This window comes from Callorhinus ursinus, unplaced genomic scaffold (genome assembly GCF_003265705.2).
Source record: "Callorhinus ursinus isolate GAN/ISIS: 27379988/994484 unplaced genomic scaffold, GSC_fseal_2.0 scaffold90, whole genome shotgun sequence".
In the NCBI taxonomy this organism is placed as follows: Eukaryota; Metazoa; Chordata; class Mammalia; order Carnivora; family Otariidae; genus Callorhinus; species Callorhinus ursinus.
The window spans coordinates 1,670,839-1,698,522 of record NW_027397152.1 but is presented as its reverse complement, the minus strand read 5'-3'; the positions used below and the strand labels follow the sequence as shown (position 1 = coordinate 1,698,522).

The window sequence follows — 27,684 nt, the reverse complement described above, 5'->3', positions numbered from 1 at the left end:
ATCTCAGGGTCCTGGACTTGAGCCCCACATCGGGCTCCCTGCTCAGGGGGGAGCCTGCTTCTCCCTCTTCCTCTACCCGCCGTCCCCCTGCTTGTGCGCGCTCTCTCTCTGTCAAATAAATAAAATCTTAAAAAAAATAAGGTGCTCTACGTGTATTAATTTATTTCTCACAATAGCTTATCATATAAACACTATTATTATCTCTGTTTCGAAGATGAGGAAACTGAGCTCAGAAAGGTTGAGGTAGGGGCGCATGGGCAGCTCAGTTGGTTAAGCATCTGCCTTCGGCTCAGGTCATGATCCCAGGGTCCATGACCTGAGTCCCACATCGGAATCCCTGCTCAGTGGGGAACGTGCTTCTCCCTTTGCCTGCCCCTCCCCCTGCTTGTTCTCTCTCTCTCTGACAAATAAAACCTTAAAAAAAGGAGAAGAAAGAAAGTTTGAGGTAATTGCTAAAGTCACATAGCAGACTGGAATTCTGAGTCCAAGAAGTCTGGCTCCAGAACTTTTGCTTTTAATCACCATGCTGGAACTAAGTCCCATCGTCCCAGTTGCCAGGTAAATTACAGGATGCTCAGTTCAATCACAATTTCAGATAAACAATAAATGATTGTTATCCTAAGTATATCCCATGAAATAGTTGGGTCAGACTTAATACCAACAAATTATTTGTCATTTACCTGAAATTCTAATTTAACTGGGTGTCCTGCATTTTTTTTATTAAATCTGGCAGCCTTATTTTACAAGGCATTTTTCTCTGCCAAATGCCATCACATATATAACCTAATTCAGTCCTCCCAGGAAGACTACTCTCAGGTGCCCAGAATGCCCCCTCCACACACTTCAGTCTCTCCCAATAGTCCCATTTTTTCTCAGGTAAAGAAACAGACACAGAGACCTGAAATGACTTGCTGAGGTTACAGAACAGAACGAGTGGCAGAGTTGGGGCTTGAACCCATGTTCTCATGGCAAAAATTGGTGGATGTTTCCCAGTTTAACAGGAGACAAAGTGAGAAGCAGTGATCGCCACCAAGGAAATCCCCCTTCGTGCATACTTGGGGCCTGGTCTGCTCTGTGGAAGAGGGGCAGGTCCCTCCTCAGGGACGTAAGAGAACCGGCGAGGGCCTTCCTTGGCGGGGAGAGGGGCAGAGGAGTGGAAACAGCTCTCTAGCTTCCGTGTCCAGCCCCCACAGGACCTCTGGAGGGAAGCTGGAAGGACACAGCTCCTAGGTCCCAGGGAGCTGGCTGTGAGGCTCAAGCGGCTACCTGCTCGCTCACCTGCTGCTCTGTGCACTGGCAGCCCCAAGCCCAGCTGCAGCGGTTGCATCAGTACCGCTAAAACCGTCCTGGCAGCCAAAAGGCACCAGAAGGAATCTAAGACACAGGAACCCAGGGAGCCTCTCCCATCTCCCTGTTGCCTTTTGGGAGCATCATGCTTCTGTCCACAGGGAACACCCTTTGCATTTTTCTCTCTTGACTCTGCTGATCAGCGCCCACCCTCAAATACCTGCTCTTTCTTGCCCTACCCTTCCCACCCCGGCTGACAGGCTCTGATAAGGTAGTAGTAGTCAGGGAGTTTGGGGGTTAGGACCCCCTCTGGGGTGCGGACTGGGGTGCCCTGCTGGTATGTGCCCCAACAGGTTTTTCTCTATCAGCCTCTAAATCAGCCTGGAGCCTGTCTGACCTGTCCCCCCAGGGAGCTGGGGCCAGAGGCGGAGCCAGGTCAGAAGCTGGACTTAAAGCCTGGGCTTCTGTGGTCGCCCCCCCCCCCCCCCCCCCCCCCCGCCAGCCCCACAGGGAAAGCAACACACCGAGCCTCTTGTGTCCAGCTGAGCTGCTGAGAGGCTGAGCAGAATTCTCTCTGTGGGCTGAGGCCCGGCTCCTGGGAGGAAAGATGCTTGCTAGGGAGGGGTTTGCCTGTGGGACCAGGTACTGCTGGGTCCTCTCCCACATTTGGGAGGGGCCGGAGCCCAGGCAACTGCTGGGCTGGGCTGCTAGAGAGGTCATCTGACTGGCTGCCCGGCCTGGGAGGCACACGCCGCCTCTTCTCTGGCCGACCACACAGAAGCTGGTGCCCACACAGGCAGTTGCCAGGCTGTGACTGCCGCTGGCCCCCAGCACCTCTGGGTAAGCACTGGACCTGGGCCCTCAGGGGGGAAGGGAGGAGGGAGAGCTTGTGGATCCCTTGGGAGAGGGAGAAAGGAGTTTTCTTTTTCTTTCTTTTAAGATTTTATTTATTTATTTGACAGAGAGAGACACAGTGAGAGAGGGAACACAAGCAGGGGGAGTGGGAGAGGGAGAAACAGGCCTCCCGCCGAGCAGGGGCTCGATCCCAGGACCCCGGGACCATAACCTGAGCCGAAGGCAGATGCTCAACGACTGAGCCACCCAGGCACCCCTGGAGTTTTCTTTTTCTAATGTGAGTGCTTGCTCCCTTGTCTAAGCACCCATGTACCTGAAGGAACACATACATCAGCCCCGAGGTCGCACCTGCTGAGCTGAAGATCACTGCCAGAGACTCCAAGGGGGAAAGGCGGGCAGCAGGTAGGCAGCCGGGTGGGCAGGGGGCAGGGGCTTACTCCTGGGCTGGGGCTGAAGGTGGGGAGGTGTTTTAGAGGTTGTTATCTCCCACCCCACATACTTAATCCTGCCACATCGCCTCACCTCCCCTGCACCGCCCCAGGAACACCTAGCCAGGCCATCAGAAGGAAGGGACTTGGATCTCAGAAGGGGGTCATCCACCTGGGACCAAAGTTTGGGAGCCTTGGGACCCACCCTGGAGTCAGGGAGGGTTTGTCTGGTGCTCATTCTAGCAGCATTCCTCATCAATCCTTGCTTCCTGAAGGAGGGGTGAGAGGTGGGGAAGAGGGGGACTTCCCCTTACCCCTCCATTTGGGCTCCCAAACCTGACAAGCAGGTTGATGTTCTTTTTTTTCTGCAACATGGGGAAGGAACGGCATGGGAGGTGGGCCTCGGGGTCTAGGAGTCATAAAGAGGCCCAAAGGGCCAGGAAATTCTCCTCAGTTGTCTCCTGTTTCCCTCCCTGGGACAGCCAGTCATACCATGTCTGTGACCAGCTGGAAGACAAGGTCATCCCTGACCCAGGAGATCCTCAGCCACCTGGGCCTTGCCAGCAAGGTAGGGGCTGTGATCGTTGGAATCGTTGTTACTATATCAACTCCAGGGCAGCGAGGGAATGGAGGATGGGAAAAGGGAGAGCAGGCCCTGAGACCATGCCAAGGGCCATGCTGAGGCACTGGGGCAGGCGTGTGTGGACCTGTGATGCTCCCCCCAACCCCCCACCCCTCATGCTCTTATAGACTGCAGCTTGGGGAACCCTGGGCACCCTCAGGACCTTCTTGAGCTTCAGCGTGGACAAGGATGTGCAAAGGCTGCTGAGGGCCATTGCAGGCCAAGGTGAGCCCTTTTCCTTCTGCACCTGGGGAATCCACCTTTTAGAAACCAGTCTGCAGACCAAGAAGGAGCCAGGAAGGAGGAAGTGACGTTGTTCAATAAATGTTTGTGGAATGCCTTAATTCTTGTATGTCAAGTACCATGGTAGGTATGTCATTCCCATTCTCGGGACACCCTTGTGAGGTAAGTCTTATTTCCATTTTACAGATGAGGAAACAGGCTTGGTGAGACAAAGAGGCTGGCCCAAGGTCACACAGCTCATAATGGCAGGGCTGGGACTCTAATCTAAGTCGACAATCACCAAACCATTTCTCCTCCACCACACCAGGCCACCTTCACCTAATTTTGGGTCAGGTTCACATGCCATTTTGGCATCTTATTTGCATCTTCTTTTTTTAATTCTTTTTTTTTTTTTTTTTTTGAGAGAGAGAGAGAGAGAAAGTGCTCAGGAGCACTGGGGGGAGGAGCAGAGAGAGAGGGAGAGACTCTTCAGCAGACCCCTGCTGAGCACAGAACCCACCACCCTGAGATCATGGCCTGAGCTGAAATCAAGAGTTGGATGCTTAACCGACTGAGCCACCCAGGCGGCCCTGCATCTTCTCCTGAGGCCGAATGGAAGTGGGGGTGTTGCAGCCCAAAGGGGGGCTGCAACACCCTTTGGAGGCTTCAAGCCCAAGGAAGAAGGGGATCCCCGCCCTGTAAAGATTCTGTTGGGTTCCGCCCAGCTGATGGCCCAGCCCTCATCTTGGTTCAGGTGTGGACCGTGGCTCCATTGTGGACGTACTGACCAACAGGAGCAGAGAGCAAAGGCAGCTCATCTCTCGAGCCTTCCAGGAGCGCACCCAACAGGTGAGGCCACTGACTTCCCAGGAGCAGCGGACTGGGGTGAGCAGCCCCCTGGAAGACTTGGAGTACAACAATAGCAGCTGAGGGGGGATGGCTGGTGCTTCTGGCCTTAGGAAAAAACCAGCCAGATGTTCCCAAAGCTCCCCACACATCCGGGGCCCTCCCCATGGTGCCCGCTCCTCTGCCATGGGGACCGTTTATTGTAGGACCTGCTGAAGTCCCTGCAGGCAGCACTCTCTGGCAACCTCGAGAGGATTGTGATGGCTTTGCTGCAGCCTGCAGCCCAGTTCGATGCCCAGGAATTGAGGACAGCCTTGAAGGTACCAGCAGAGGAGGCTCGCTGGGTGTCTAGGAAGTGAGGGGAGGAGAGGTTTGACTGACTTGCCTTTGCCCACTCCAGAGAAGTCGACTTGGCAGGGGCCCCCTTTAAACAGCCCATATTGACCTTTAAAGGACAATGGTCGGCCTCTGTTCTGTGCCATCCTAATGACAGGGCCCAGTGTCAGAGTGGCCTCCCAATTTCTTGTAGAACTCAGGTTCTGCTGAGGATGTGGCCGTGGAAATTCTTGCCACCCGAAGCCCAGCCCAGCTGCAGGAGTGCCTGATGGTCTACAAACATAGTAAGAGCACGTAAGGAGGGGGGGAAGTGATGGCAGGACAGCGCCCACTCTCTGGCTCTCCCTACAGGCAAGCCCTTTGGGAACCTGTCTGCCCCAGCTCTGTTCCCTTGGGGTCTCCCCCTCCACCCACCCTTGCCAGTTCTGCCTCCCCCAGGGAGAGAGTCCAATGTGATCATTAAAGAAAGAGAAGCGATGATCTTAGTCTGGGGCTCCAGGGCAGATTCCGAGGTAATGACAACGTCGGGCACTGTGATGATCCCAAGGGTACCCATGTCATCTTCCCAGCCCCTTCCTGATTCTGCCCTCACACCACATCCCAGGCTGAATGGAACCTTGTTGCAGCCGGCGGGGGGAGGGAATGGTGGGGGACCTGCTCTCTAAGTCATGGGTACTACCCCTCAGGCCCCTGCTTGACTGCCACATGCCTCACCCACTAATTGCTAACTGGCCTTCTCTCATCCTCATCTGAGCACCTCCCCCCTCTTTTGCTTTCCCTAATTTTCCTTTGATGTCCATTCTTGGCTTTTCTTAATCCCTCTCCTACCTCTCACTTCTTTTTCTTTTTTTTCTTAAGATTTTATTTATTTGAGAGTGAAAGAGCGCAAGCAGGGGGAGAGGGAGAGGGAGAAGCAGGCCCCCCACTGAGCAGGGAGCCTGACGCGGGGCTCGATCCCAGGACCCTGGGACCGTGACCCGAGCTGAAGGCAGACTGAGCCACCCAGGTGCCCTCTACCTCTCACTTCTTGCTTCTGTTTTACTTTTCTTTCTTTCTTTTATTTTTTTTAAAGATTCTATTTATTTATTCATGAGAGACAGAGGGAGAGAGAGAGGGAGAGAGAGAGAGAGAAGCAGAGGGAAAAGCAGGTTCCCAAGGAGCAGGGAGCCCGATGCGGGACTCGATCCCAGGACCCTGGGATCATGACCTGAGATGAAGGCAGACGCTTAACCATCTGAGCCACCCAGGCACCCTTCTTTTCTTTCTTTTTCTCTTACTTCTTCACATCCTTCCACATCACTTCTCCTTGCCTCCAAGGAGGGGGCCAGGCCCTAGCCATCTGGCCTCATGATGTAGGTTTCCCTATCCCCCTTGACTGCCTGGCCAGCGTTCAAATAACAGATGCCTCCTTTCCCTAGCAGGTTGGTTCCCTGTGGTGCATGACCCTACAGCGCAGGTTACTCGCAGCTTAAGGATGTTTTCAGGGTGGCCATAATGTTGCTTCTGCTTTACATCCTGGGAACCAGCAGCCATCAGGCTACCCCCAGCAGGAGATGACAGTATAGGCAGGGCACAGTGGGTTGGGCATTTGACAGGGAATATCTACACTGGGAAAAATCGGGAGGCTTCAGAGAGCTCCTGACCCCACCCCAGATTTCCAGGTGGAGGCTGAGGAGGACATCAAATGTGAGACCAGCGGCATCTTGCAGGAACTGCTCCTGGCCCTGGCCATGGTGAGGAGGACTGGCCTGCAGGAGAGGGGGAGCATTGCTTTGGTATAATTAACAAGAGAAGACTTTGGGGAGAGGGGTTTGGTTGGTTTGGGTTGGTTGTCCTGGAGGTAAAAAGCTACCCCTCAAAGAGTCCTGAGAGAGTTTCTTCTAGGGGGCCCGTGAAAGCTACTCTGGAATCATTGACTATAACCTGGTGGAACAGGATGTCCAGGTGAGCAGGGGTGAGGAGCTTGCCCAGCCACGCACATAAGACACCCTCCTCCACCCACTCCTAGAGCCAATGACAAGTGTCCCCACTTGTCCTGCAAATCTCTCCTTGCCTTGGGGGAGTCCTCAGTGACAGGTGAGGACATGAAGTTTCAGGTAGTGACCATCTGAAGCCTTTTCACTCGTTTAACCTCTGGTTCCTGAACTCACAGGAAGTGAGCTCATCAACCGACACATTCTCCTCTCACGGGCATTTGGGTGGGGTAACCCTCCTCAGACCTTCCCTTGGAGATTAATTCCTTGAGTGCCAGGATTTCCCCAAATTGGGGAATCGAGCTGTGAGGACAGAGTCCCTCTCTTAGCCCTATTCCCTTTTTGTTTGTTTGTTTTAACCATAAATAAAGGCAACCACTTCACAGGTTCAATTAAGCTTTTCCACTCCAAATCCCATTTCCATCATCATGATGACAGATTCTGGGAACATCACAACCGTGGCTCCCCTACCCCGAACCAATTATCCCCGTTTACTCCTCCCTCCCAGGCATTAAAACAAACTGAAGGGCCCAGCACAGAGGGCACGTGGGTCCTAATCTTCACCCAGCGAAATCCTGAACACCTCGTCCGAGGTACACGCAAGACTTCTTGTCTTCCCCGCTTACGCTAATGATGAGTTTTGGCTGAGGAGGTTGGGGAGGGCTCATCCTTCTCTGTGATAATTAACCCCTGCTCCCATTTATCTTTCTAACTACCTCCCACACACCCCCCCCCCACAGTGTTCGATCTGTACCAGCGGTATACTGGGCACGAGCTGGAGAAGACTGTCCATCACCTTTTCCACGGAGATGCCCAGGCAGCTCTGCTCAGCCTAGGTAGGGCCTGCTCAGCACATGCGGGGTAGGGCTCTCGCCTAGCGTGGGAGCTGGCTCTCTCCATCTCTCCCTCTCTGCCTGCAGCCTCGGTGATCAGGAGCACACCGCTCTACTTTGCTGATAAACTTCATCAAGCCCTCCAGGTGAGAGGGACGCTTCTTTTCCCTCCCTTTGGAACAAAAACTGAGGGGGGACATCTTCTGGGCAAGAGAGAGGAAGTTTCACACTGTTGCTAATGTAACAACCTCATATTTACTTTATAAACATATAGTAGCTCTCTTTTCCTAGGTTTGCAAACTGTCTTGTGACTAATAGAGGCACTAGCTCCGGTTAAAGCTAAATGAGTTGACTCAAAAGGGCACTGAAGCCAAAATTTTGGCCTAATTGATGTCTAGGTGGCCAAATATAGATATGAATTTGCTCTGTAAGAGAGCATCATGTCCAATTTCAGTTGTCACCAGAATAATGATGGTGATGACAAGAACCAACATTTCTTGGGTGCTCTCAATGTGTCCCAGGGCCTATGCTGGGCTTGTTACACACATTTCAGTTAATCTCCATGGCCACCCTCCATCTGCTTTATAGATGAAAACACTGAGGTACAGAGAAGTTAAGTTCTTTGCCCAAGGTCACATACAGCTAATAAATCATACAGGCTTCCTGTAAAACACATAATGGACAATATATAACATTGTATGTTATTTATGTTGGAATTTAAAAATAATTAAAAACCACACACACATAATGGTCTTATAAGACATTTAACTGCCATGCGTCAACTCAAATAGGCGTTGGTCTATACTATAAACTACACCATTAGAGTTCTAGCCCCGAGGACCACCTTTCTCCACGCTGGTCGGACCTTGTTCCCTATTGTCCACACTTCAATTGGTGATGTTGGTTTGAGTAATTTCATAAACAGAATCCAGTCGTTCTACTCATTGAGCTAGGTCTCCTATTAGTGCAAGGGTCCCCCAAAACCTATAAATAAAAAACTCACCCCAATTTTTGAGAAGATGAAAGGAGTTGTCATTTTGGTAGACGGCATAGCTTCTTGTATACTGAATGAGAAATCATCATGCCTTGTTGACAGCTATTCACAAGACAGCACATATATGCACTTATTTTATCATCAATGGAGATTTCCATTTTGACAGTAGATTAATATTTTACTTACCCAGGAAAAATCTGCACTATTACACTGAGCCAACACTAAGACTGATTCAAAGAGTTCTGGTTATCTGTCTAAATTCCGGTCATAGACAAACTTGTATCCCAGCAGTAAATGATTATAATGTATTTGGATTGTGGGACCCATGCTCTTAGATGTAAATGCCAGGTTTATCCTTAGAAGTAGGAGTCACAAAATAATATAGGCCTATTTTTCTGAAAAGTTTTTTAAAAAAGGAAAAAATCATATGCTTCTTAATTCTCTTATGAGAAATATGTGAAAACATAGATTGTGACAAATATTTATTCAGAAAAATGACCTTCAGTGAAGGCTAATTCAGGAAAATTGGGACCAATCTGAACCACACAATGAATGTTCATTAAAAGGTCCTGGGGAAGTATGAGATGCCAAGTACATTCTCAAGTAACAAGGCAAGAATTATGTTTAATGTCGGTTTGCTAGACAGGGTGCTTGTGCATCAATGTTCCAGAATATTCAATTAATGAGTACCTTGCCCCGATTCTACAACTTTGGAGTAATAAGAGTCGGAAGAAGGGGAAGAATGGATACTGGGGAGCGATCAACAATCTTTATCACAATACAAAATTGATGATACATAAAATTTAAGATAAAGCAGCTATCAGCACTGACCATGAGGTAATGAGTCCAAATGAAATATGGCATCCTGTTGTTAAGTCCTCATTTTCTTTTTTTCTCCCTCACGGGAACTTATGATCTGTGTAGACACCGTTAAGTGTGGGTATCAGGCAGCTCTGGGAAGGGTCTCGTGAGTCAAGTTAATAGGAAACGCCGGGAAAGAAGCTATTAGGAAATTGGGACCACGCCGGTATACAGCCCATGACATAAATAGGATTTTTGCAACCAACGTTTTTATTTAGAAATCTCTCGTGATAACTAACACATTTATTATAATCAGTTAAAATTCATGATTTGATATAACCAATTATAATTCACGTATTGTACCTCTATTATTTTTTCTTTTTTTTAAAAGATTTTATTTATTTGAGAGAGAGAGAATGAGAGATAGAGAGCACGAGAGGGAAGAGGGTCAGAGGGAGAAGCAGACTCCCTGCCGAGCAGGGAGCCCGATGCGGGACTCGATCCTGAGACTCCGGGATCATGACCTGAGCCGAAGGCAGTCGCTTAACCAACTGAGCCACCCAGGCGCCCCTGTACCTCTATTATTTCTAAACCGAATCCTCCATTACCCTCCTTAACCAAAAGGCAGGAGGCTTGGTACAGGCTTAGGAGGAAGACAGTGATGCTGGACCCAGGGACCCAACCAGGAGAAACTGATGTATACAGATGGGGATGTGAGGTGGCCCTGGTAGGTCAGGCTCAGAACCAAAAGCCACCTGACCCTGCTCCCTCTCAGAACCCCATCAACTCAATTTGGGGATAGGCTGGGTACATCTTTCTTGGACATTCACTAACTTGGAAGTTGAGAACTTCTTGGCTTTCATGCTGGAAGTCTTTGTAGGTAGCAAGTCTTTCCTATCCTTTTTGGAGGAACTGCCTTTGGAGCTGCCCACCACTGAGATCTTGAGGAATGAGGCTCTAAGCTAGTGGCATGGCCTAGACAGACATTTGGCAAGAACGAGAATTATCCAGCTGCTCCCACAAAGACTGATCTTTCCTGCTGTATCACCTTCCATGAGGGTGGACAGGGATACATTTTCCTCAGATAACGTACACTTCTCTTTTCCCTGGACTCACACCTCGCTTCCCCTTTCTAGAGTAATTTACCATGCTGTCCAGTCTCTACTCTGTGAGAATCTTACTACCACCCTCTCCCCCTTCTGTTTCTCCCTAAAACAGGACATCAAGCCCAATTACCAAGTCCTGATGCGCATCCTTATCTCTCGAAGTGAGACTGACCTTCTAAGCATCCGAGCTGAGTTCAAAAAGAAATTTGGCAAGTCCCTCTACTCTTCTCTCCAGGTGAGACTTGGCTAGTTTTTAACCTGGAGCCCCAGAGCTTCACCCCTTACCTCCACTCTGCCCTCCCTGGAGAACTCATGAGTCTTTGGTCAATTTTGTACACAACTCTTGACATCAGACAGTTCTGGACCAGCACAAGGGAGGAAACAGAATGCCTGGGCCATGGTGGTAGTGGGGTCTAACACTTGACTCTCTTTGTCTGCAGGAGGCAGTGAAAGGGGACTGCCGGTCAGCTCTACTAGCCCTGTGCAGGGCCGAGGACATTTGAGGCCTCCCTGCCCTCCTGCCCTCCCTACCACACCATGATATCCAAGGATCTACGATCCCCATGTTTGGCTGATCCTGCAGGAAATCAGCTGGACCTCCAAATAGGATAACCCCTCACTGAGCACCCATGCTCCAGCTTCTTGTTGAGGCTAGAATTTGAAGTCTCTTTTGAATCCCTTGATTTCCTCACCTCAAAGTGATGCCTCACCTGGGTCCCCTATCTCTGTCTTGGGTATAGACAGCTCTTTGATGGTTTCTGCCCTACTCATCCTTCCCATACCCTGGCCAAAACATCTCACTGATTCTTGAATTCTTTTGGCAAACTTCACTGTTGTTTGTGTTCCCTGATTGAAGTTTGGGTGGAGCAGGACATGGGCTGGAGGAGACCTTGAAGTTGGAGGTGCCTTTGATATGCACTTGGATATTCAACAGGGATCCTGTTTGAGGCTCTAGGGCTGCAACAAACACCCCCCTCGAGGCTCCCCGCCCCCTCCCCTAATTATTCTCTCTTCCCCAGGAAATTTCAGGCAAAGTAACTGAGGAACAGGAGCCGGAATGAGGTCAGAAATAGAGGCAGCAAAGGACCATCTGATCAAGCTGCCCTCCCCTGCCTGGGAAGTCTTAGGTTAGCAAGGAGCAAAACCCCCAAATCGCATCTGTCCAAAGCAGGGACTTGAAAACCCACTTCCCAAATTGGATTACCATTCCCATCCAAGACCTATAGAAACTAATAAAGACAGAAAAGAAAATAAGCAGGCTTTGGTCCCCCCTGCTGGCCCTATTAGAAATGACAAGCAAAGCCACCCTCTGGGCCTCTATAACCTCCCCCACCTCTTTGCGTTCCCTAATTGCGGCAAATACTGAACCCCAAGTGCTGCAGAGCAAGGCAAACAACAGATCTCAGGAAAGGAGTTTTATTTCCAAACCCCTAGGAAAGCCATTACAAATAATGGAGATAGAAACCCAAACCAAACCCTGAAACGACTGGAGACAGGTCAGCAGGATGGCCAGGATGGGCCCAGCCAGTTGGGGGTGGAAGTAGGGGAGAGGCATTCTAGACAGGGACCTCACCCTGGAGCTTGAGTCCGTATATGAGTGTGACTGTTCTGAGGCAGGGGCGCTGGGAACCAGAAATCCTCACCCCACCAACCCCAATGTTGCCCTGGACGACCGGAGGCAGAGAAGGTGGCAGCACACGAGGGCAGGATGTTACCGAATCTGACCTTGGCATTTACTGCCTGCTCTGATCCCCCACGGTCCATAAATAAGTTACCCTGCATATCTCAGGGGTTGAGCTGGGGGAGTAAGCAGAATAGCCATCACCTCCGAAAGAGGGAGCGCAGCCCCAGCACTGGGCAAAGCTACAGGAGGACACAGTCTGACTCTTGTTTCGGCCTCTGCCGACGCTCCCCGACTGGGCGTCCAGACGTCGCTCCTCTCCCCTGTATGGGATTTAACAGTGGGTCACTCGTCAGCCCGGAAGAGCACAAGGACAGAGGTTCTAGAAGGACGTGGGGGCAGGAGCAGGAGGGGCGGCGGGAAGGGGAGAGAAGATGGGACCGAGGGGAAAGGAGCACCTTGAAGAGACGAGGGCAGGAATCACGAGGAGGAGCAGGGCGGAGCTCAGGGCCTGTGGGCAGGGCGGGCAGGGCGGGCAGGGCGGTGAGCCGCTCACCTGGGGCGAGGCCCGCACTGGAGCGGTGGGGGCTGCTTGGTGCTGCCGGTACTCCTCCTGCTGAAGCTGCCGGGCCAGCTCCAAGTCGCTAAGACCCGACGTGTCCTGCGGCTGGTGCTGCAGGGACAAGGCGATCAGGTAGTCCTAGAGAGGGGCCGAGAGATCAGGAGCAGTGAGGTCGCCGGGGCCTGGGGCACATTCAGGCTGGCTCTAGGTTTCCAAACCCGTTTTTTCTTCTCCTTCAAATTCACCAGCTCCTCCTCCAGAGCAAAACACACAGCCAAGTACACTTGGTGGTGACTGAGAACACACTCCAGGCTTGGAGGTGGCCCGGAGGTGGCAGTAAGGGGGCGTCGTGGGTCATGATGTCTACATGAGGAAATGCATGTCACTCGCCTACGGCAAAGAGCTCGTTAGCACATGGGCTCTCCGCACCCTTCCCAAAGAGCCCACACACCTGGTCTACCTGCCGCCGCTTTTCAGGGGAGCCCCTCGCACCTCCTGCTCCAGGCCCCTTGCCGAGGGAATGACTCAGGTGGAAGTCCGAGTCGCAGAAGCAGCTGTCTCCATCGACGTTGTGCAGGCTCTCCCACACCACCTGCTCCTCCTGCAGAAAGCCCTGGTCGGTGACCAGTAGGTACAAGTGACCCTGCAGAGAAGAGGACGAAGTTCGTCGGCGGGATGGCGGACCCAGAGGCGCTTCGGCTGAGATGCAGAGACCGTCTGAACGGCCTGGTGTGCTAGCGAGGGCAAGTCAGCGTGAGCACTCGCAGCCCGCAGATGTGTGGCCATGGGGAGAAGGCCGGGCTTCTGCGCTACGGTCGGCTGGGTGTGAGTAGGGCAGTCACTGTGGTCAAGCGTGAGTCCTCGGGGCTGGGGTCCCACACAAGACGCTGTTCCCTACCCTACTTCCCGTGGGCCTCGGGGCTGGCCTGATGGCTCTGAGGATAAATCCTTGGAGAGCCAAAGACCTTTCCTTCTTCCATTTAATTCCATTCCCTTCCTGGGAGAGGACTTTACTCTCCTGTCTCACTTAGGGCAGGCTGATTCCGTACGGCTTGCTCTGGCCAGTGAGAAGGTGGCAGAAATGACACGTGTCATCTCTAGGCAGAAGCATTAAAAGTGGGTGCATGGCGTCCCTCTCTCTCTTTTCCCTCCCACATTCCAGATGAAGGCCGTGTTGTCAGCCTGGGTCCCAGAGCCAAGACAGTGTGGGACAGAATGGCAGCCAATCCACAGTGGCCATCCAGCAGGAGAAATAAACCTTGGCTGTGGTAAAGCACAGGGATTCTCGAAGTCATCTGGTACCTGAACTTAATCTACCCTATCCTGTCGGACACACTGACCCGGAAGAAAAAACCGCGAGGAAGTGACAGCACCCCACCCGCCCCACCCCCATCTTCAAAGCCTCATCACCTTGTGCTTAGTCATGGTGCTAAAGTGGTTGTTTCGGAAAAAGACGCTAAGTTCACCCTCCTTGGCAGCTGCTGTTAGCTCACACAGCCCGTGGTAAGTCAGCTGGGCTGCAGTGCTCTCCAGGAACTGCTCTGCGATCAGGCCTGTCGGAAGGCAGAAAATGGCGCACAAGGGGCTTGGCTTCAATCCAAAGTCCACAGTGGGAAGAAGGATCACCCAGAGAGTCCCTGTCAGAAGCCCTAAGGATGGTCCCACCTTCTGAGATCCCTTGAAGCCTGGCTGTATTCATTCATCCAACAAATAGTTACTGAGCAGCCGCCTTGCGCCAGGCACCGCCCTAGGTCCTGAACGCAACAGCCAATTCCCCCAACTCTCTCTCATGGGGTTTCCATTCTAGGGGGATGTGGTGGGGGGAGATAGACGGTAAACAATACACTGAGGTAGCCATCATTCCCTCCACATAAGACCCCCAGAAGAGAAAGCAGGGCTCTACCACCTTCTGTCACAAGGTTGGTGTCACTAGAGTGCTTGCAGGTGATGATCTTCTCCACCAGCTGGTTGTAACTCAGTTTCCCAACTGCGCTCACGGCCTCGGGACTCTGCATGGGCAGTGGGGTGGGGTGGTGCCAAAACAATGAAGAACTTTTTAGGAAGGAAATGAAGCATGCCCACAGGATTGCAACCCTATAACCAAAGGTTCCTGAAACTGCATTTCTGAAGAACTGACCTATTTGCATTTGGTTTTGCCCATATCTGCCCCTCAAAAAGGTTAAAATTCAAGGAATTCTGCACTGGGTCCAGCCTCTAATGCCTATTCCCTTCCCAGGCCAATCGAATTCCTAAGTCCCTAACACCCACCCCACAACACCTTGCTTGTCTGTCAGTCTGAGCTGGATGAGAGTCTCATTTGGGCCATCCCACCCTCACCTGCGGATCAACCAGCCAGCCATGGTACAGAGGTATGCCTAGGAGGTCAAAGATACTGCACTCAGGAGTATACTCAAAATCAGAGACCCCCGTGAATCGCACGTTGACATCCAGACCCGTGGCCAGTTTAGGCACCACTGTCATTGCATCGTCCACATTCTGGGGTTGGAAGAGAAAATGATGCCTATATCACATCAACGCGTTATACATCGTCAACTTACACAATCTTATACGTCAGCTATATCCCAGTAAAGCTGGGACGGGGAAGAGGAAAACGATGGTTACTCTAGCCTCCCCTCCCCTGACTCCTAGCTCCAGAAATAAAAAAAATTAATCCTGTTGCTTTTCTTCCCTGGTTCTCTTACAGGCCATTCCATTCCTCCCTTGCCCCAACCCTTCTTTATCTTATATAAAAGAACATCTCTTCTAGGACAGAGCTATACCATACCCTCCTCCTCCTGCAGAAAGAAATCACAGTTCAAGGGGCCTTCCTGAGAAGCAGAAGAAAGGCTTCTCTTCATAGCCTGGGTCTCCCCTTACAAACCTGCCATCTCCCATGCCCCCAGACCTTTGCCTTACCTGCTGAAAATTAAGCTGAAGTCCCTCTGACTTCTCCTGGGGCTTGATGGACAGGAGGCAGTCTCCTGCAAGACAGGATCCCTCATCAGTTTTCCCCAGTTGTCCCAAAAGCTGCTTCCTCTTCTCCTGGAGAATGGTCACAGACCACAGACTTTCAGAGCTGGAAAGAGCCTTAGAATCTAATCCAGACCTTTCACTTCTCAGAGGAAGAAAGAGACCCACAAAGGTGAAGGGCCCACCCAAGGGCACACTGAAAGCTCGGGGCAGAAGTAGGGTTATAATCCTGGACTCCTGATACCTTGATTTTTGCTTTTCATTCCCCAGTCTTGCAGAGAAGCCCTGTAGACCTTCACCCTCCTTGCCACATCAGAGCCCCAAATGGGAAGTCCCGCAATATTCTGGATTTCTGGCTGAGTGGAAAGTGTAAGCCCTTGAACCTTCTGTGTAATTCCTCTCCAAGGCCCAGTCACTCACCAAGGTGGGCCATGAGCTCATCTGATGTGATCACTTCCTTCTGAGGGGGCAGCTGCACCTGGAGGCAGAAGGGGTGACCAAAGCGTTAGGCATGTGTGCGTTTTCCTCCACAGAGCACCGAAGGAGAAATACACAGAAGGACGGGGGCGGGGGGCGCGGCGCAGGGGAGAAGGGGAGGACGTGGTGGGAAAGGCTTGCAACCGCAGCGAGGGAAGGAATGTGACGTGTTGCAGGGCACTCCCATTTGCTAGACAGTAGAAGATACAAGAGTAGGACAGAGAGTTGTTCTGTTTTGTCTCGTTTTTATGAATATCTTATCTCATTTGTTCAAGCAGGAGACATAGAGACGATAATCTGGGAACTTTTGCCTGGTCCGAGAGCACCAGGATGATCAAGGAGGTGGGTCAGGGAGGAGGACTCTCCCCAGCAATTTCTGAGCCCCCGTTCAAACTCTCTCTTACCTTCCACTGAAGAAAGAGGATGTTCATGATGGCGAGGAGAGGGCAAGGGCCGTTAGCGCTCTGGGTGACGACGGGTGTCCGTTCTCCCTTCCAGGGGATCCACTTTACACAGTAGAAATCTAGCTCAGGCTGTCGGGCCCTGGGGGGCAGCGGGAGATCTTGGGGCCTGGAGCAGGCCCCCACTGTCTCTACCTCGGGCTGTGTCCCGTGGGCTGGCCCCAGTTGGCTGGAACTCGCATCAGGTGGAGGGGACTCAAGGTTATCCTGGCCTTGGGCCAGCCGTGAAGCTTGTTCTACCGGCGCCTGTTCTCCAGCTGTCCCATCAGCATCTCCAGCATCCTTTAACTGGGGGTGCTCCTCCGGTTGTGGCAGGACCTCATGGTTTTCAGGGCTGACTGCTTCTGCAACCCTGGCCTCAGCAGAGGCTGGATGCTCAGCTTGATGGTGTTCCATGGTCAGAAGAGGTCAACTGAGGGGCACCAAAGGACTTTCCTGCCCTCAGGGAGTTGCCTAATCTAGGCTTGGTATGTAAAAAAAAGACCAATCCAATAAGAAGGAAGTCATTGGGCTGGAAAGCAAATGGACCCAGAAAAGCCTTGTTAAAGGACTACAGTATGGAAGGCTAGATAGTGTCTACGCAGTCACTGCCGGCTAGAGGGAGTGCATGTCCTTCTCAGTTGGGTAAACAGAAGGGCCCCAGCCTGAGCTCTTTTCACCTCTCACTTGCTGTGACCACATGGGACCAATGAGGGTACAGGGCTTTCAGGCTGGGAGGAAGGATTCTGGTGGGATTGAAGTCAGGGGATGGAGTTAGCGTCCCTAAAACAACAAGGACAAGGAATGGAGAAAAGATGGAGAGAAAGGGAAAGTAAAAGGAGAAAGACAGAAAGGAAAAAGAGAAAGAAGCGTTAAAACCGTACCATGAACCCTTGAACAACAGGAATTTGAACTGCGCAGGTCCACTATACGCAGATTTTTTTCAGTAAATACATGAACAGTACTGTAAATGCATTTTCCTTATGATTTTCTTTTTTGTTGTTGTTGAAGTATAGTTGACACACAATTTACATTACTTTTAGGTGTATTCCTTGTGGTTTTCTTAATAACATTTTCTTTTCTCTAGCTTATATACTATAAGAATACAGTATATAATACATATAACATACAAAATATGTGTCAATTGACTGTCTATGTTTTTGGTAAGGGTCCAGTCAACAGTAGGCGATTAGTTCAGTTTTGGGGGAGTCAAAAGTTATACATGGATTTTCAACTGTATGAATGGTCAGTGTCCTTAATGCCTGTGTTGTTGAAGCGTCTGCTGTGCAAATGGTTATTAATACAGTGATCTTTAGCTCACCCTGTAACAGGCGTCAGGTTGGTAACCCCCACCATAGCCAGGATCGTGGTCATTCCTCTGCCCTACACCAAACCACCCCCCCCCAAGCTGTTCACGGATCATCCAGAGCACAAACAGGAATCCTTTTAATTTTTTTTTTTAAGACTTTATTTATTTGACAGAGAGAGAGAGAGCGAGAGAGGGAACACAAGCAGGGGGAGTGGGAGGGGGAGAAGCAGGCTTCCTGCCGAGCAGGGAGCCCGATGCGGGGCTCCATCCCAGGACCCTGAGATCATGACCTGAGCCGAAGGCAGTCGCTTAACCAACTGAGCCACCCAGGCGCCCCCAAACAGGTATCCTTAGGGTTCCCTTTTCTCTGCTCCACCCCAAGCGCGAAAAGATTAACAGCCACAGAGTGCTTGGGGTGAAGACTGGAGATACAGGTGTATCATGCCCCAAAAGACGAAACAGTGGAGAGAAAGAAGTCTTTCTCCTCAAAGGACTCTACTGAACTTTACACGATCCCAAACCACAGCAAAAAGGTTTTGGGAGGGGCTTCCTGTACGCCTGAGAGGGGAAAATGTAGGCCGTGGGGACTTGATCAGAGACTGGTTCTGGTAAGTAACTTCAGCACAAAAACCACTTCCCTGACAAATTCTGTCAGTAAATTCTTGACAGCTGGAGTTGAGGTACCAACTTCTCTTCAGTTCCTCTCTGCTCCCCAAATCACCTAAACCCAGAGATACTCTCTTGCCCACTCTTTATATGGAATGTGACAATGCTGATTATTGATTTACATAAATCCTCGCTCAGGGGGCTTCTGGCTGGCTCAGTTGGTTGGGCCGCCTACTCTTGATGGTGGACTCTTGATGTCGGCTCAGGTCATGACCTCAGGGTTGTGGATCGAGCCCCGTGTGTGTCTGTGTCTGTTGGGCTCCATGCTCAGTGGGGAGTCTGCTTGGGGGTTCTCTCTCTCACTCTCCCTCCACCCCTGCCCTCCACTAGAGTTCTCGCTCGCTCTCTCAAATAAATAAAATCTTGAAAAAGAAAAGAAAAGAAATACTCCCTCGTGATGAGCATCAGATGATGTATGGAAGTGTTGAATCGCTATACTGTACACCCGAAACTAATATAACCCTCTATGTTAACTAAGTGGAATTAAAATAAAAACTTAAGAAAAAAGAAAAGGAAATACTCCCTCTGCATTCATCCACCTACCTCTGCATATGTTCTTCTGTCTGTTCCCACCTGGGTCATCTTAGATGTAAACCCTGGACCTGTTTAACCTGCTCTCTCTCTATCGGCACTAAGCATCGAGTCCAGCACAGACATTTCATTAAGGCTGTGGATACCAAACAATAAAAAGCCATAAACCCTGTCCCCTGGAAAACATCTCCCTTCAACCTCTTAGCTCTCCTCTCCCCCTTACTCAGGGTAAGAAAAGGGGAGAAATGAGACTTGTCAGAAATCTTGTCTTTTCTCCGGCTCCCTCCTAACCTGACACCATGCTTCCTTCTTGTAAAGCGGCAGGAATTCAGGGCTAGGTTAAGGCCTGGGAGATGAAGTTGAAAGACAGAAAAGTTACCAAAAGAAGCCTGGTCACCCCAATTGATCCTCCTTCTGCTTCAAATATAACTTATGCTAGGGCGCCTGGGTGGCTCAGTTGGTTAAGTGACTGCCTTCGGCTCAGGTCATGATCCCAGGGTCCTGGGATCGAGTCCCACATCGGGCTCCCTGCTCAGTGGGGAGCCTGCTTCTCCCTCTGACCCTCTCCCCTCTCATGCTGTTTCTCTCTCTCTCAAATAAATAAATAAAATCTTTAAAAAAAAACAAAACAAATATAACTTATGCTAGCTGCGTCTCATTTACATGTTGTTAATTTAGAATCAGACTAGCAAAAATTGCCTGAGCACCTTACTTTTTTTTTTTTTTTTTTTTTTTTTTTTTGGTCTCTCGTCTCCTTTTCCCCTCCCCTCCCAAATGACAGTTAGGCTGAGCCTTGGAAGCAGAAACCAGAGCCTTAGAAAGTTAAAAGAGCCTGGAGAAAAGCATCATTCATTTCTTATCTTTTGTGTCCAATGCTAGAAATGATCAATAATTCAGTGGGGGTTGGGTGGCTAGCTGGCCAGGGGGATGAGCCAAAAGGACCCGGAGGGTTTCTGGAAACCGGAGGGAGCTGGGTCTCGGAGAAACTGGGCTGAGTCTTAAGAGATGGAATGAAGATAGCCACTCTACAAGGTGCACTCCTGGCGGGGTGGGCACCAGCATGTCTGAGCAGGAAAGGATGAGGGGGCGGGCACTCAAACAAATCAGGATTTCATTCTTTTCCTCTTCTTTTCTCAAGTCCCACGCATTCCCTCCTGCTGGAATTATCCTCTGGTGGTGGGTGAGGGAGGTAAAATAGCCCTGGCCCCTCCCTCATGGTGGCAGTAAATAGCCAGAAGTTGGAAGAAGCATATAAAATGGGCGGGAGCTTCAGTAACACACGCACACCCCCAGGAACTTTCCCACTGCCATCTCCTTCTCAGTCTGACCCAAGTCTTCATGCAACTACTGGTTTAAAATTTTGCCCCCAAAGGGGCGCCTGGGTGGCTCAGTCGGTTGAGTGTCTGCCTTCAGCTCAGGTCATGATCCCGGGATCCTGGAATCGAGCCCCGCATCGGGCTCCCTGCTCCTCGGGAAGTCTGCTTCTCCCTCTCCCACTCCCCCTGTTTGTGTTCCCTCTCTCTGTCAAATAAATAAATATAATCTTTAAAAAAAAAAAAAGAAAATTTTGCCCCCAAATAAGTCAACCACCTCTACCATGCCCTATTTGCTTGCAAGTGAAAGGGTGAAGTTTTCCTTACACGAAGGAAATGCAGAGACCAAGCTCATCCCGTTTACATATCCCTCCTGCCTTAGCTCCATTCAAAATCCAGACTTGTAGAGACCAAAAGTGGAGGGACATTTCATGTCACCTCCCCGGAGCTGCAGAGGAAAATGAGAACTGGGCGGGGGGCAGGGGTGGGGGTAAAGGAAACGGTTAAAACAAAGTTTTTACCTTAAAGAAGTGGGTGCTGTTCCAGGATAGAGGAGGAGGGTCCAGCAGTGGCAATTCGATGAGGAAGGTGGCTATAACGAGGGGCGCTGCCACAGTCCCAGCTGCCTTCCAGCTGTCAAGGCCAGAGCTGATCCAGGTCTACACAGGTTTATGGGCGCCTGTCCCGGCTTGGTGGTGGCCACTTCCGGACTCACGCCCACGACTGGGGTCACCAGAGGAGGGTGGGGGGCATGCAGAAGTGCAGCCCAGGTGCTCCCAGGCCGCTCAGAGCTTCTTCAGGATTCCTGAGTTGCCGAGTCTAGGGCGTGCGCTCCAGGCCCTGACTACAAGCTGGTTTTCAAAGGAAGTTTGTGGTTTTTCTTTTTTCTTTCTCTCTCTTTTTTCCCATCGGGACAAAGAAAAATTAGTCAAGGACAAGCTCCCTGGAGGAGGAGGGGCTTGCCCAGCACTGGAGAATTTCCATCAGGGCTTTCTGACCTGGTCAGCAGCTTGGTGATCAGCAGTGAGAGAGAGAGAGAAACAAGGAGAGAAAAACAACAGACCCTTTCTCTTCCCTCCGCCTGCTGCTGGAAGGGACGGAGCGCTTGTGCCTCTCTGGTGAGAATAGGGAAGAGCAAGTGCCCTTGCTGATCGTGGGGAGGAGCAAGGCTGGACAGCAGCGGCTGGTTGGATTTGGGCTTTCTCAGTGGGTTTGGCAGGCCTTTCCTCTGGATCCACAGAAGCAGGGCCAAAGAGCATGATATTTGCATATTTACTCATTTAAAGTTAAAAAAATCCTGCTATTTTCCAAGCCCTTACTGTATCTTTTTGTGTGTGTGTGGGTCTAGAAATGGAACTGGTTGGGCAGAAGGTGTGGAAGATTCCCTAGGCTCTGGGAAGAGAGGCGGCAGGGAGAGAACTAGCTGAGCAAGCAGGAGATCCAATACCCCTGTGCTCCGGTCCTTGTTCCCAGCACAGGCCTCAGCTTCTCATGGGTCACCTCCTTTCAATTCTTGGGGGGGCCAGGAAGGAGGGGGAGCAGGAAAAGCTGGCAGTAAGAAATAAAAGGATGGATCAATAAAGGAGGGGGCGCTTGTTGATGAGAGTACACTTATTTGCAGTACTCTGCATTACCGTGGGCCTGGAAGGTGGCAGTTAAGGGAGGTTGGGTGGAACCCAGCTCTACATTCTGAAGGGCCCTCCTAACTTGACTTACAGGGCTGCGGCAGGATGAAACTTCAAGCAATTCTGAAGGCTGAAAGGGCAGTTTGAACAATTAGGGAGGCAGGGAGCAAAACACCCAGGTTACAACAGTCCTGAAAAAGGAAGAGTCATTTGCCGAGGCTGTAGATAAACAGGCTACTACTGAGTTGTAAAGGAAGTAGCAGCAGGAATTGGCAAGAGACCGTAGGTATTAAGGAGTCAAAGATTATTTTAATGTTTTTATAACATGGACAGCAGAAAATTGGCGGCAGGTCCCTTTGGTAAAGGGGAGATTCCGAGAAAGGAAGACTGTTTTTGCTTTTGTAATTTAAGATGTCAATCCCAGATGCTCGGTGTAATATATGGAAAGATGCTATACTTAGCCTGACTCGAAAGGCAAAGTTTAGATGCCACAAACATAGGTTACTGTGACACATATACATTTCTCTGTTAAATGAGTAATCTCGGAAAATTCTCTTTCCCTCCAGTCTTGGGGCCATTTCGGAGCTCCTAGACTACGTTTCCCAGGACGCCCTGCGCCACGCCCCGCTTCGCGCCTCTAGGAAGGGGGTCCCGTGAGTCTCTGGGCGCGGAGCTCCGCCTCCGCCGCTGGGGGCGGGGCGACGGCGGACTCCCGGAGCGCCGGATTACGCACTTCCTCCGGGGGTTGGGGCCGAATCGCTGTGTGGCGGGTTCGAGTCCCGCCTCCTGACTTTCGCCCCTGGCCCCTGAGTCCCGGGCGGGGCGCATTCTCCTGGTACCCTCTCCACGGATAGGAGCGGTGGCACACCTGGGACTTCACCATGGAGGACTACCTGCAGGGTTGTCGAGCCGCTCTGCAGGTAACGAATCCCGGTCTGTGATCGTAAGGAATGAAGCATGAGGTCCAGAAAGAACGAAGATGTGAGATCTGGGGAGCCCCGACCGGTGTGGGGAGGGAACATGGAATTGTGGGGAGGGGGCTTGGGATCAGATCAAGCTTGGGGTCGGGGGGAATGAGGAACGAGAACCTAGCTCTGGGGAATGCTGCTCAGTCTCCCGGGTTTTGGCTTCTGCCTTTGGGGTCTCCCCAAGAGCTGCGAGGAGGAATCGTGGATCTGGGACCTGCATCTGAGCCTCTGCTCGCTGTCTCCTGTGTCAGTTCCGTCAAAAGGTGGAGGGGCTGTGCCGCCGCCTGTGGTGCCGCGCGAGGTGTATTTATCCTTTTCTCCCCGCCCCTGTGTCAGTTCACAGCTCACCCGGCCTCCTTGGCCCATTGGCCTCCAGGTGAGCCCCGGAGGTACGGGAGAACCTGTGCCCACGGCCGTATTGCCTTAGAAGAGCTGTTTCTGTCTGGCGGGTCGAACTCATTCTAGATTAGAGAATCATGTTTTACTTTAAATCTGTTTTTAAGCTAAACATGCTCAATACTGCAGGCATATGTGTTCTTGACCCAAAACTTGCATTCCTTTGCCTCCAGTTTTCTTCTGTGGCCTTAACGCACATAAATTACGTAAGAATCCCCCGCCTGGAAGGGATAAGCCCAAAGTGTGTTTGGAATCAAAACTATAAGCTTGACTTATTTTTGGTACTTATTGTGGCTTATTTTTGGTACTCTGAGCTAGTTGGAATTTCCCCGCCATGCGGACTGGTCAGGCAGCATTTGGCTGCTATTCCCAGTTAGCAGAGAGGCTCTAGGAGGTCACCAGGCCCCCCCACTTCAAGTTACACTGCCCATGTGGAGACGTAGACAGATGGTTGACTATGCTTCCTTTCTAAGTGTCTTAAACTCTGCAAATTCCCCTGGCGGATAAATTCTGGTCTTTAACAAATCCTAAAAGTCACCTTTTTACTTCTGTGGACTCGGCTGCTGAAGCATAGAGGTGAAGGACAATTTTAATATTAGCAATTGCACCAAATTTTTCCTTCTGAAATACAAATTTGGGGAAAGTTGATTTAATGCATAGGGCAATTTGGAACCATTTCGTTTGGTTACCTCTGATTTCCACCACTGGGAGCTCACTGGAGGACCAATGTAGAATCTTCGTGGCACTGTTCTGAGTGCTAAGCAGTGGAATTTTTCCCCCATAATAACCCAAATGACGAGTCTCCTTTCCACCATTTGGTAAAGAGCCCTTGGACCCGAAACCTCACCAAATAGCCTTTCATTGCATGCATCTATCTTTCAGCATCTATGCTTTAGAGTCCCCCCAGGTTAACAGCATATCTCCTACAGCAGTATGAAGCTGAAAAATACTGGGTTTTTCCAGTATTGCTGGTATCCTGACCTTTTTTTTGCCTGCATTCATCTCCTAAGGAGCAAGAAGATCTAGATCTTTCTTTTTCTGAACTTGTGAAGGTGAGGTTGTGTCTTAGAGTTCTTCTTATCACACAGCCTAGCCAGGGCTGGGAGAAATGAGAAACCGGACTCTAGGAATGTTAGTGGAGGAACATTGGTGGCTGGACATACAGGTGGTGGCCAACAACTTAGATAGCTTTTAATTATAGAAGTGGTAAATGCACACAGTGAAAAAACCTAAATACAAAGAAGATATGAAATGAAAAAGAACAAGATCTTTTCTTCTTCTCCTCATCCCGTTCCCCAGAGGCCGCACTGTTGTTTCTTGTGCAAAGAAAGACATGATTTAGATAGAGATTCTGTTAAGTTTGAGTGTTTCCGTTAAGCTATGTTAACTTTTCGGGAAATGTGGATGCTTGACTTTTACACAGGATAGAGACAGCTTATAACCAGCCAACTCTCCTGTTGATACCAGATTTTTTTCTCTGGCATCTGATAACAGAGACGTTTTCTGCAGCCTCTGCCACAACGATAGTAGGATGTTCCATTTAAAAGAAATCCTGTCTAACTAAATGTCCTATTTATTCATGGTGACTCATCTTTCACTACTAGTGGGGAAGAACCTTTGCTTCAGGGTGGAGCCACATTCAAGTGTAGGTACTCATCCAGCAGCCTTCAGATAATCCGCGTTGTCTGTACTACTCATTGCGGAAGGCAGGAATCGGGAGTGGCTGACTACACCATAGTCCTTTTGTCAGTATCGGTACCGTTTTCTGTGCTGGGAGGGCTTCTCTATCTCTGGCTCCCTGTCTCCTTTTTTTCCTCCCTCATTAGCTATTTTGTAGAGGAGGCACCAGACCATATTCAGCTTCAGAAGGCTGGTGGTTGCTTTTGCCAGCCCTAGAGCCAATCCTCACTCCCCGCATTGGGGTCACAAAGAGCATCAGGATCTGATCTAGTCATTGTGACTAGTGGGTTTGGGTGGTTTTTTTTTTTTATTGGTTTCTTTGTTAGGAAGAAAAGTTTATATTTACTTGGGGCTCTCAAATTGTATTTCTTCCATTGACGGCTCAGGTTTCCTCATGCTCCAAGTATAGCAGCATCTGCCCTCACCTCTTCCTCTGATGGTCAGAAAAGCGAGATTATTTGGCTTGTGCTCTCGGCTGGTGGAGGATGCGGTGGGATGGGGGTTAAGAGTTACACATGTTTTTCCTAAATGAAGAGAAGGGTGCCTTTTAAGTAGGGCAGCCCAGGACAGTTTTAGTTTATTTGCACATAACCATTTATTGCATCCCTTTTCATTCTCAAAGTGTCCCTGTTTGAACAACAGAGTGTTTAGTCGCCGAAGTCATAAACTATGTTCAAGATTAAGATACATGCCCACGAAAAGATAGCGAGTTCCTTAAGGTAGGAGTTCCATATGAGTGCTGGCAGCTGGAGGTCTGGAGGAGGAGGGTTGCTGTGGTCTGGGTGGAAAGGGAAGGCGACACAGACAGGGGCTTTAGGTGGCGTGAATGGACCAGGAGGGACGGGTAGAGAAAGAAGATGGAAGGCAGCTCATCTTTCCAACCACAGAGTAGGCACTTACAGGCTATCTCATTTAATCCTAACAACTTCATGAAACTGGTTACAGTATTATCATTTTTAAAACCAAAAATAAAGCTTAGAGAGGCCCAAGTCCCACAACAAGTAAGAAGCAGAGCCGGGGGTGGGGGGTGCGCCTGGGTGGCTCCGACCGTTGGGCGTCTGCTCAGGTCATGATTCCCGGGGTCCTGGGATCAAGTCCCACATCGGGCTCCCTGCTCAGCGGGGAGCCTGCTTCTCCCTCTGCCTGCCACTCCCCTGCTTGTGTGCGCTCTCTCTCTCTATCAAATAAATAAAATCTTTAAAAAAAGAAAAAAAAGAAGAAGAAGGAAAAGAAGCAGCAACAGAGCAGGGATTTAGCGTAGTCTATGGTCTCTTCAAATGGCAGTTCTGCTGCTTTCTGACAAAGAAGAACAGAGTGCGAAGGACAGCTGGGAATATGCACAGCACGTTTTGTGGGTGGTGCATAGACTGGACAGGCTGGGGTGGTGGTGGGCCCTGACAGGGAAAGGAAGGCCACCACAGCCCCTGCTCCGTCCTTTCCAAGGTATGGCAAAGGTCCCAGAGGATTGCTTTTGTATTCATTCCTTGTGGCTGCTCTCTTGGCTTGCCTGAGCAAGGGATTAGTTATTCACCTTCCTGTGGATTTCATTTCTCCTCAGAGTCACAGACTTAGTTGTATGTGGTCCCTACTTTCTGCTTTTCTGCTTAGTCTTCTCCGTGCTGGGGATCTGACCGGTCCTGATTCAGCTGAAGCAGAAGCAGCACTAATGTGAGTTTTGGGAAGTTTTCTTCGGGGGTTAGGCACTAGGTCTGTCCAGCCTGCTCTGCCTTTTCTCCGTTCTGCATCCCTTTTTTCTCCAGAGTCAGAACCATATGGCCACGCGTGTTTATGACACAGTTCCCTTTCTAGGGAACATGGTGCCTGCCTTACTGCTTCAGTGAGCTCATTATCTCTGCAGCCACTTATGTCAAGTGCTTTGTTGTCACTTCGGTCCACAGCCATCTGGGCAGTTCTTGGTATCCAGGAAACAGGAGGACTTTCTCTGGTACCCGGAGGAGGAATTGCAAGTTAGAGGAGTTACTGTAGGACTGAATTCTTCTATAATGTAGGAAAAGAGTTTAATATTGGAAAGAATCTCCACTCTCCCCTACCGTTCAGTATGAGCGGGTCTGGGCTGCCACCCTCGTGAGGTAGGCTTAGAGAAACGGTGCAGGGAAGAACCTAAGGGCAAACTTTCCCCAGAAGTCCTCTCTGCAAAACCTCAACAGGTAACTTCTGCCTTTTGTACTTCTCTGGGGGGTTGGGAGTAGGAGATGCGGGAAAAGGTGGTTTAAAAATAGAAACCTGGGGCACGTGACAGGCTCAGTTGGAAGAGCATCTGACTCTTGATCTCTGGGGTGTGAGTTGGAGCCCTATGTTGGGTGTAGAGATTACTTAAATAAAACTTAAAAAAAATCTATTTAGGGCAATTTATACCACTAGAAGTCTTATAAAATTGTACCTTTCTGGCTGTAGCTTCCTGGGGAAGGGAGGGGAGTGGGTAACAGCCAAAGAGGCAAGATGATTCTAGGTTCACCTAGATTCCCTTTCCTCCTAGAGTTACATTACTTGATAACTGTTGATTGCTGTGTTTTGCTCCCCTGAACCCCTTTCCTACTTTTTGAAACTCTTGCATCTAGCAAATCTTTCCTGATTGAAGATGTCAGATTGTTTGGATTTTCACCTGTCTGTAACCCAGTAGTTCTCAGCTGGTGGTGATTTTTGCCCACCCCCCCACCCCCGCCCCAGGAATATTTGGCAAATCTGGAGATATTTTTGATGTCATGCCTGAGGGTGCTACTGGCATCTAGTGGGTAGAATCCGGGGGATGCTGCCAAACATATTCCCTCGCACAGGACAGCCCCCACCCACAACAAAGAATGA

General features: G+C 50.4%; 3 protein-coding genes across 11 annotated transcripts in view; 2 read left to right on the top strand and 1 right to left on the bottom strand.

The window, feature by feature from the left end:
* Window positions 1–2,020: 2,020 nt before the first annotated feature.
* On the top strand, window positions 2,021–10,870 carry ANXA9 (annexin A9). Its single transcript, XM_025858388.2, has 14 exons — window positions 2,021–2,127; window positions 2,445–2,544; window positions 3,053–3,138; window positions 3,321–3,417; window positions 4,169–4,263; window positions 4,467–4,580; window positions 4,790–4,880; window positions 6,250–6,329; window positions 6,481–6,540; window positions 7,078–7,162; window positions 7,310–7,405; window positions 7,490–7,548; window positions 10,416–10,538; window positions 10,744–10,870. Exons 3-14 carry the CDS (start codon window positions 3,064–3,066, stop codon window positions 10,804–10,806), a joined length of 1,038 nt encoding a protein of 345 aa, XP_025714173.1. The 5' UTR covers window positions 2,021–2,127; window positions 2,445–2,544; window positions 3,053–3,063; the 3' UTR covers window positions 10,807–10,870.
* Window positions 10,871–11,705: 835 nt separating this feature from the next.
* Window positions 11,706–21,285, bottom strand: MINDY1 (MINDY lysine 48 deubiquitinase 1). Of its 5 annotated transcripts, none has more exons than XR_012376906.1 (10): window positions 20,714–21,283; window positions 16,338–17,156; window positions 15,877–15,934; window positions 15,403–15,467; window positions 14,824–14,982; window positions 14,393–14,495; window positions 13,897–14,039; window positions 12,979–13,129; window positions 12,481–12,624; window positions 11,706–12,247 (listed from the first exon to the last, which is right to left on the bottom strand). XR_012376906.1 is itself a non-coding variant. In XM_025858383.2 (10 exons), exons 2-10 carry the CDS (start codon window positions 16,788–16,790, stop codon window positions 12,167–12,169), a joined length of 1,398 nt encoding a protein of 465 aa, XP_025714168.1. In that variant the 5' UTR covers window positions 16,791–17,156; window positions 20,714–21,282; the 3' UTR covers window positions 11,706–12,166. The 5 variants fall into 5 exon arrangements, 4 of the variants coding, with proteins under 4 accessions (XP_025714168.1, XP_025714169.1, XP_073744590.1 ...); XM_025858383.2 differs by having other exon boundaries at window positions 12,938–13,129; window positions 20,714–21,282; XM_025858384.2 differs by having other exon boundaries at window positions 12,938–13,129; window positions 16,338–16,905; window positions 20,714–21,282.
* Window positions 21,206–27,684, top strand: part of PRUNE1 (prune exopolyphosphatase 1) — a 20,267-nt gene continuing 13,788 nt past the window's right edge. Inside the window, exon 1 of one of the 5 annotated variants that reach the window (XM_073888491.1) lies at window positions 21,206–21,310. Coding sequence is in view for 2 of the 5 variants with exons in the window: in XM_025858419.2 (XP_025714204.1) it covers window positions 22,699–22,737 (39 nt within the window). In the remaining 3 variants the exon portion in view is untranslated. Of the gene's footprint in view, window positions 21,311–21,915; window positions 22,104–22,525; window positions 22,799–26,089; window positions 27,030–27,684 lie in introns of those variants that run through there. The other 4 variants (XM_073888493.1, XM_025858419.2, XM_025858420.2 and 1 more) reach the window with 4 other exon arrangements.

Excerpts from the sequence above, each read along its gene's own strand:
- MINDY1 (XM_025858383.2), bottom strand. The coding sequence starts at position 16,790 with ATGGAACACCATCAAGCTGAGCATCCAGCCTCTGCTGAGGCCAGGGTT. Across the intron at positions 14,040-14,392 it reads CACCAACCTTGTGACAGAAG|GCCTGATCGCAGAGCAGTTC; the intron begins GTGGTAGAGCCC and ends GCCTTCCGACAG. Across the intron at positions 12,625-12,937 it reads AGCGGCGGCAGGTAGACCAG|GACTACCTGATCGCCTTGTC; the intron begins GTGTGTGGGCTC and ends GCCCCTCTCTAG.
- ANXA9 (XM_025858388.2), top strand. The coding sequence starts at position 3,064 with ATGTCTGTGACCAGCTGGAAGACAAGGTCATCCCTGACCCAGGAGATC. Across the intron at positions 4,581-4,789 it reads AATTGAGGACAGCCTTGAAG|AACTCAGGTTCTGCTGAGGA; the intron begins GTACCAGCAGAG and ends AATTTCTTGTAG. Across the intron at positions 7,406-7,489 it reads GGCAGCTCTGCTCAGCCTAG|CCTCGGTGATCAGGAGCACA; the intron begins GTAGGGCCTGCT and ends CTCTGCCTGCAG.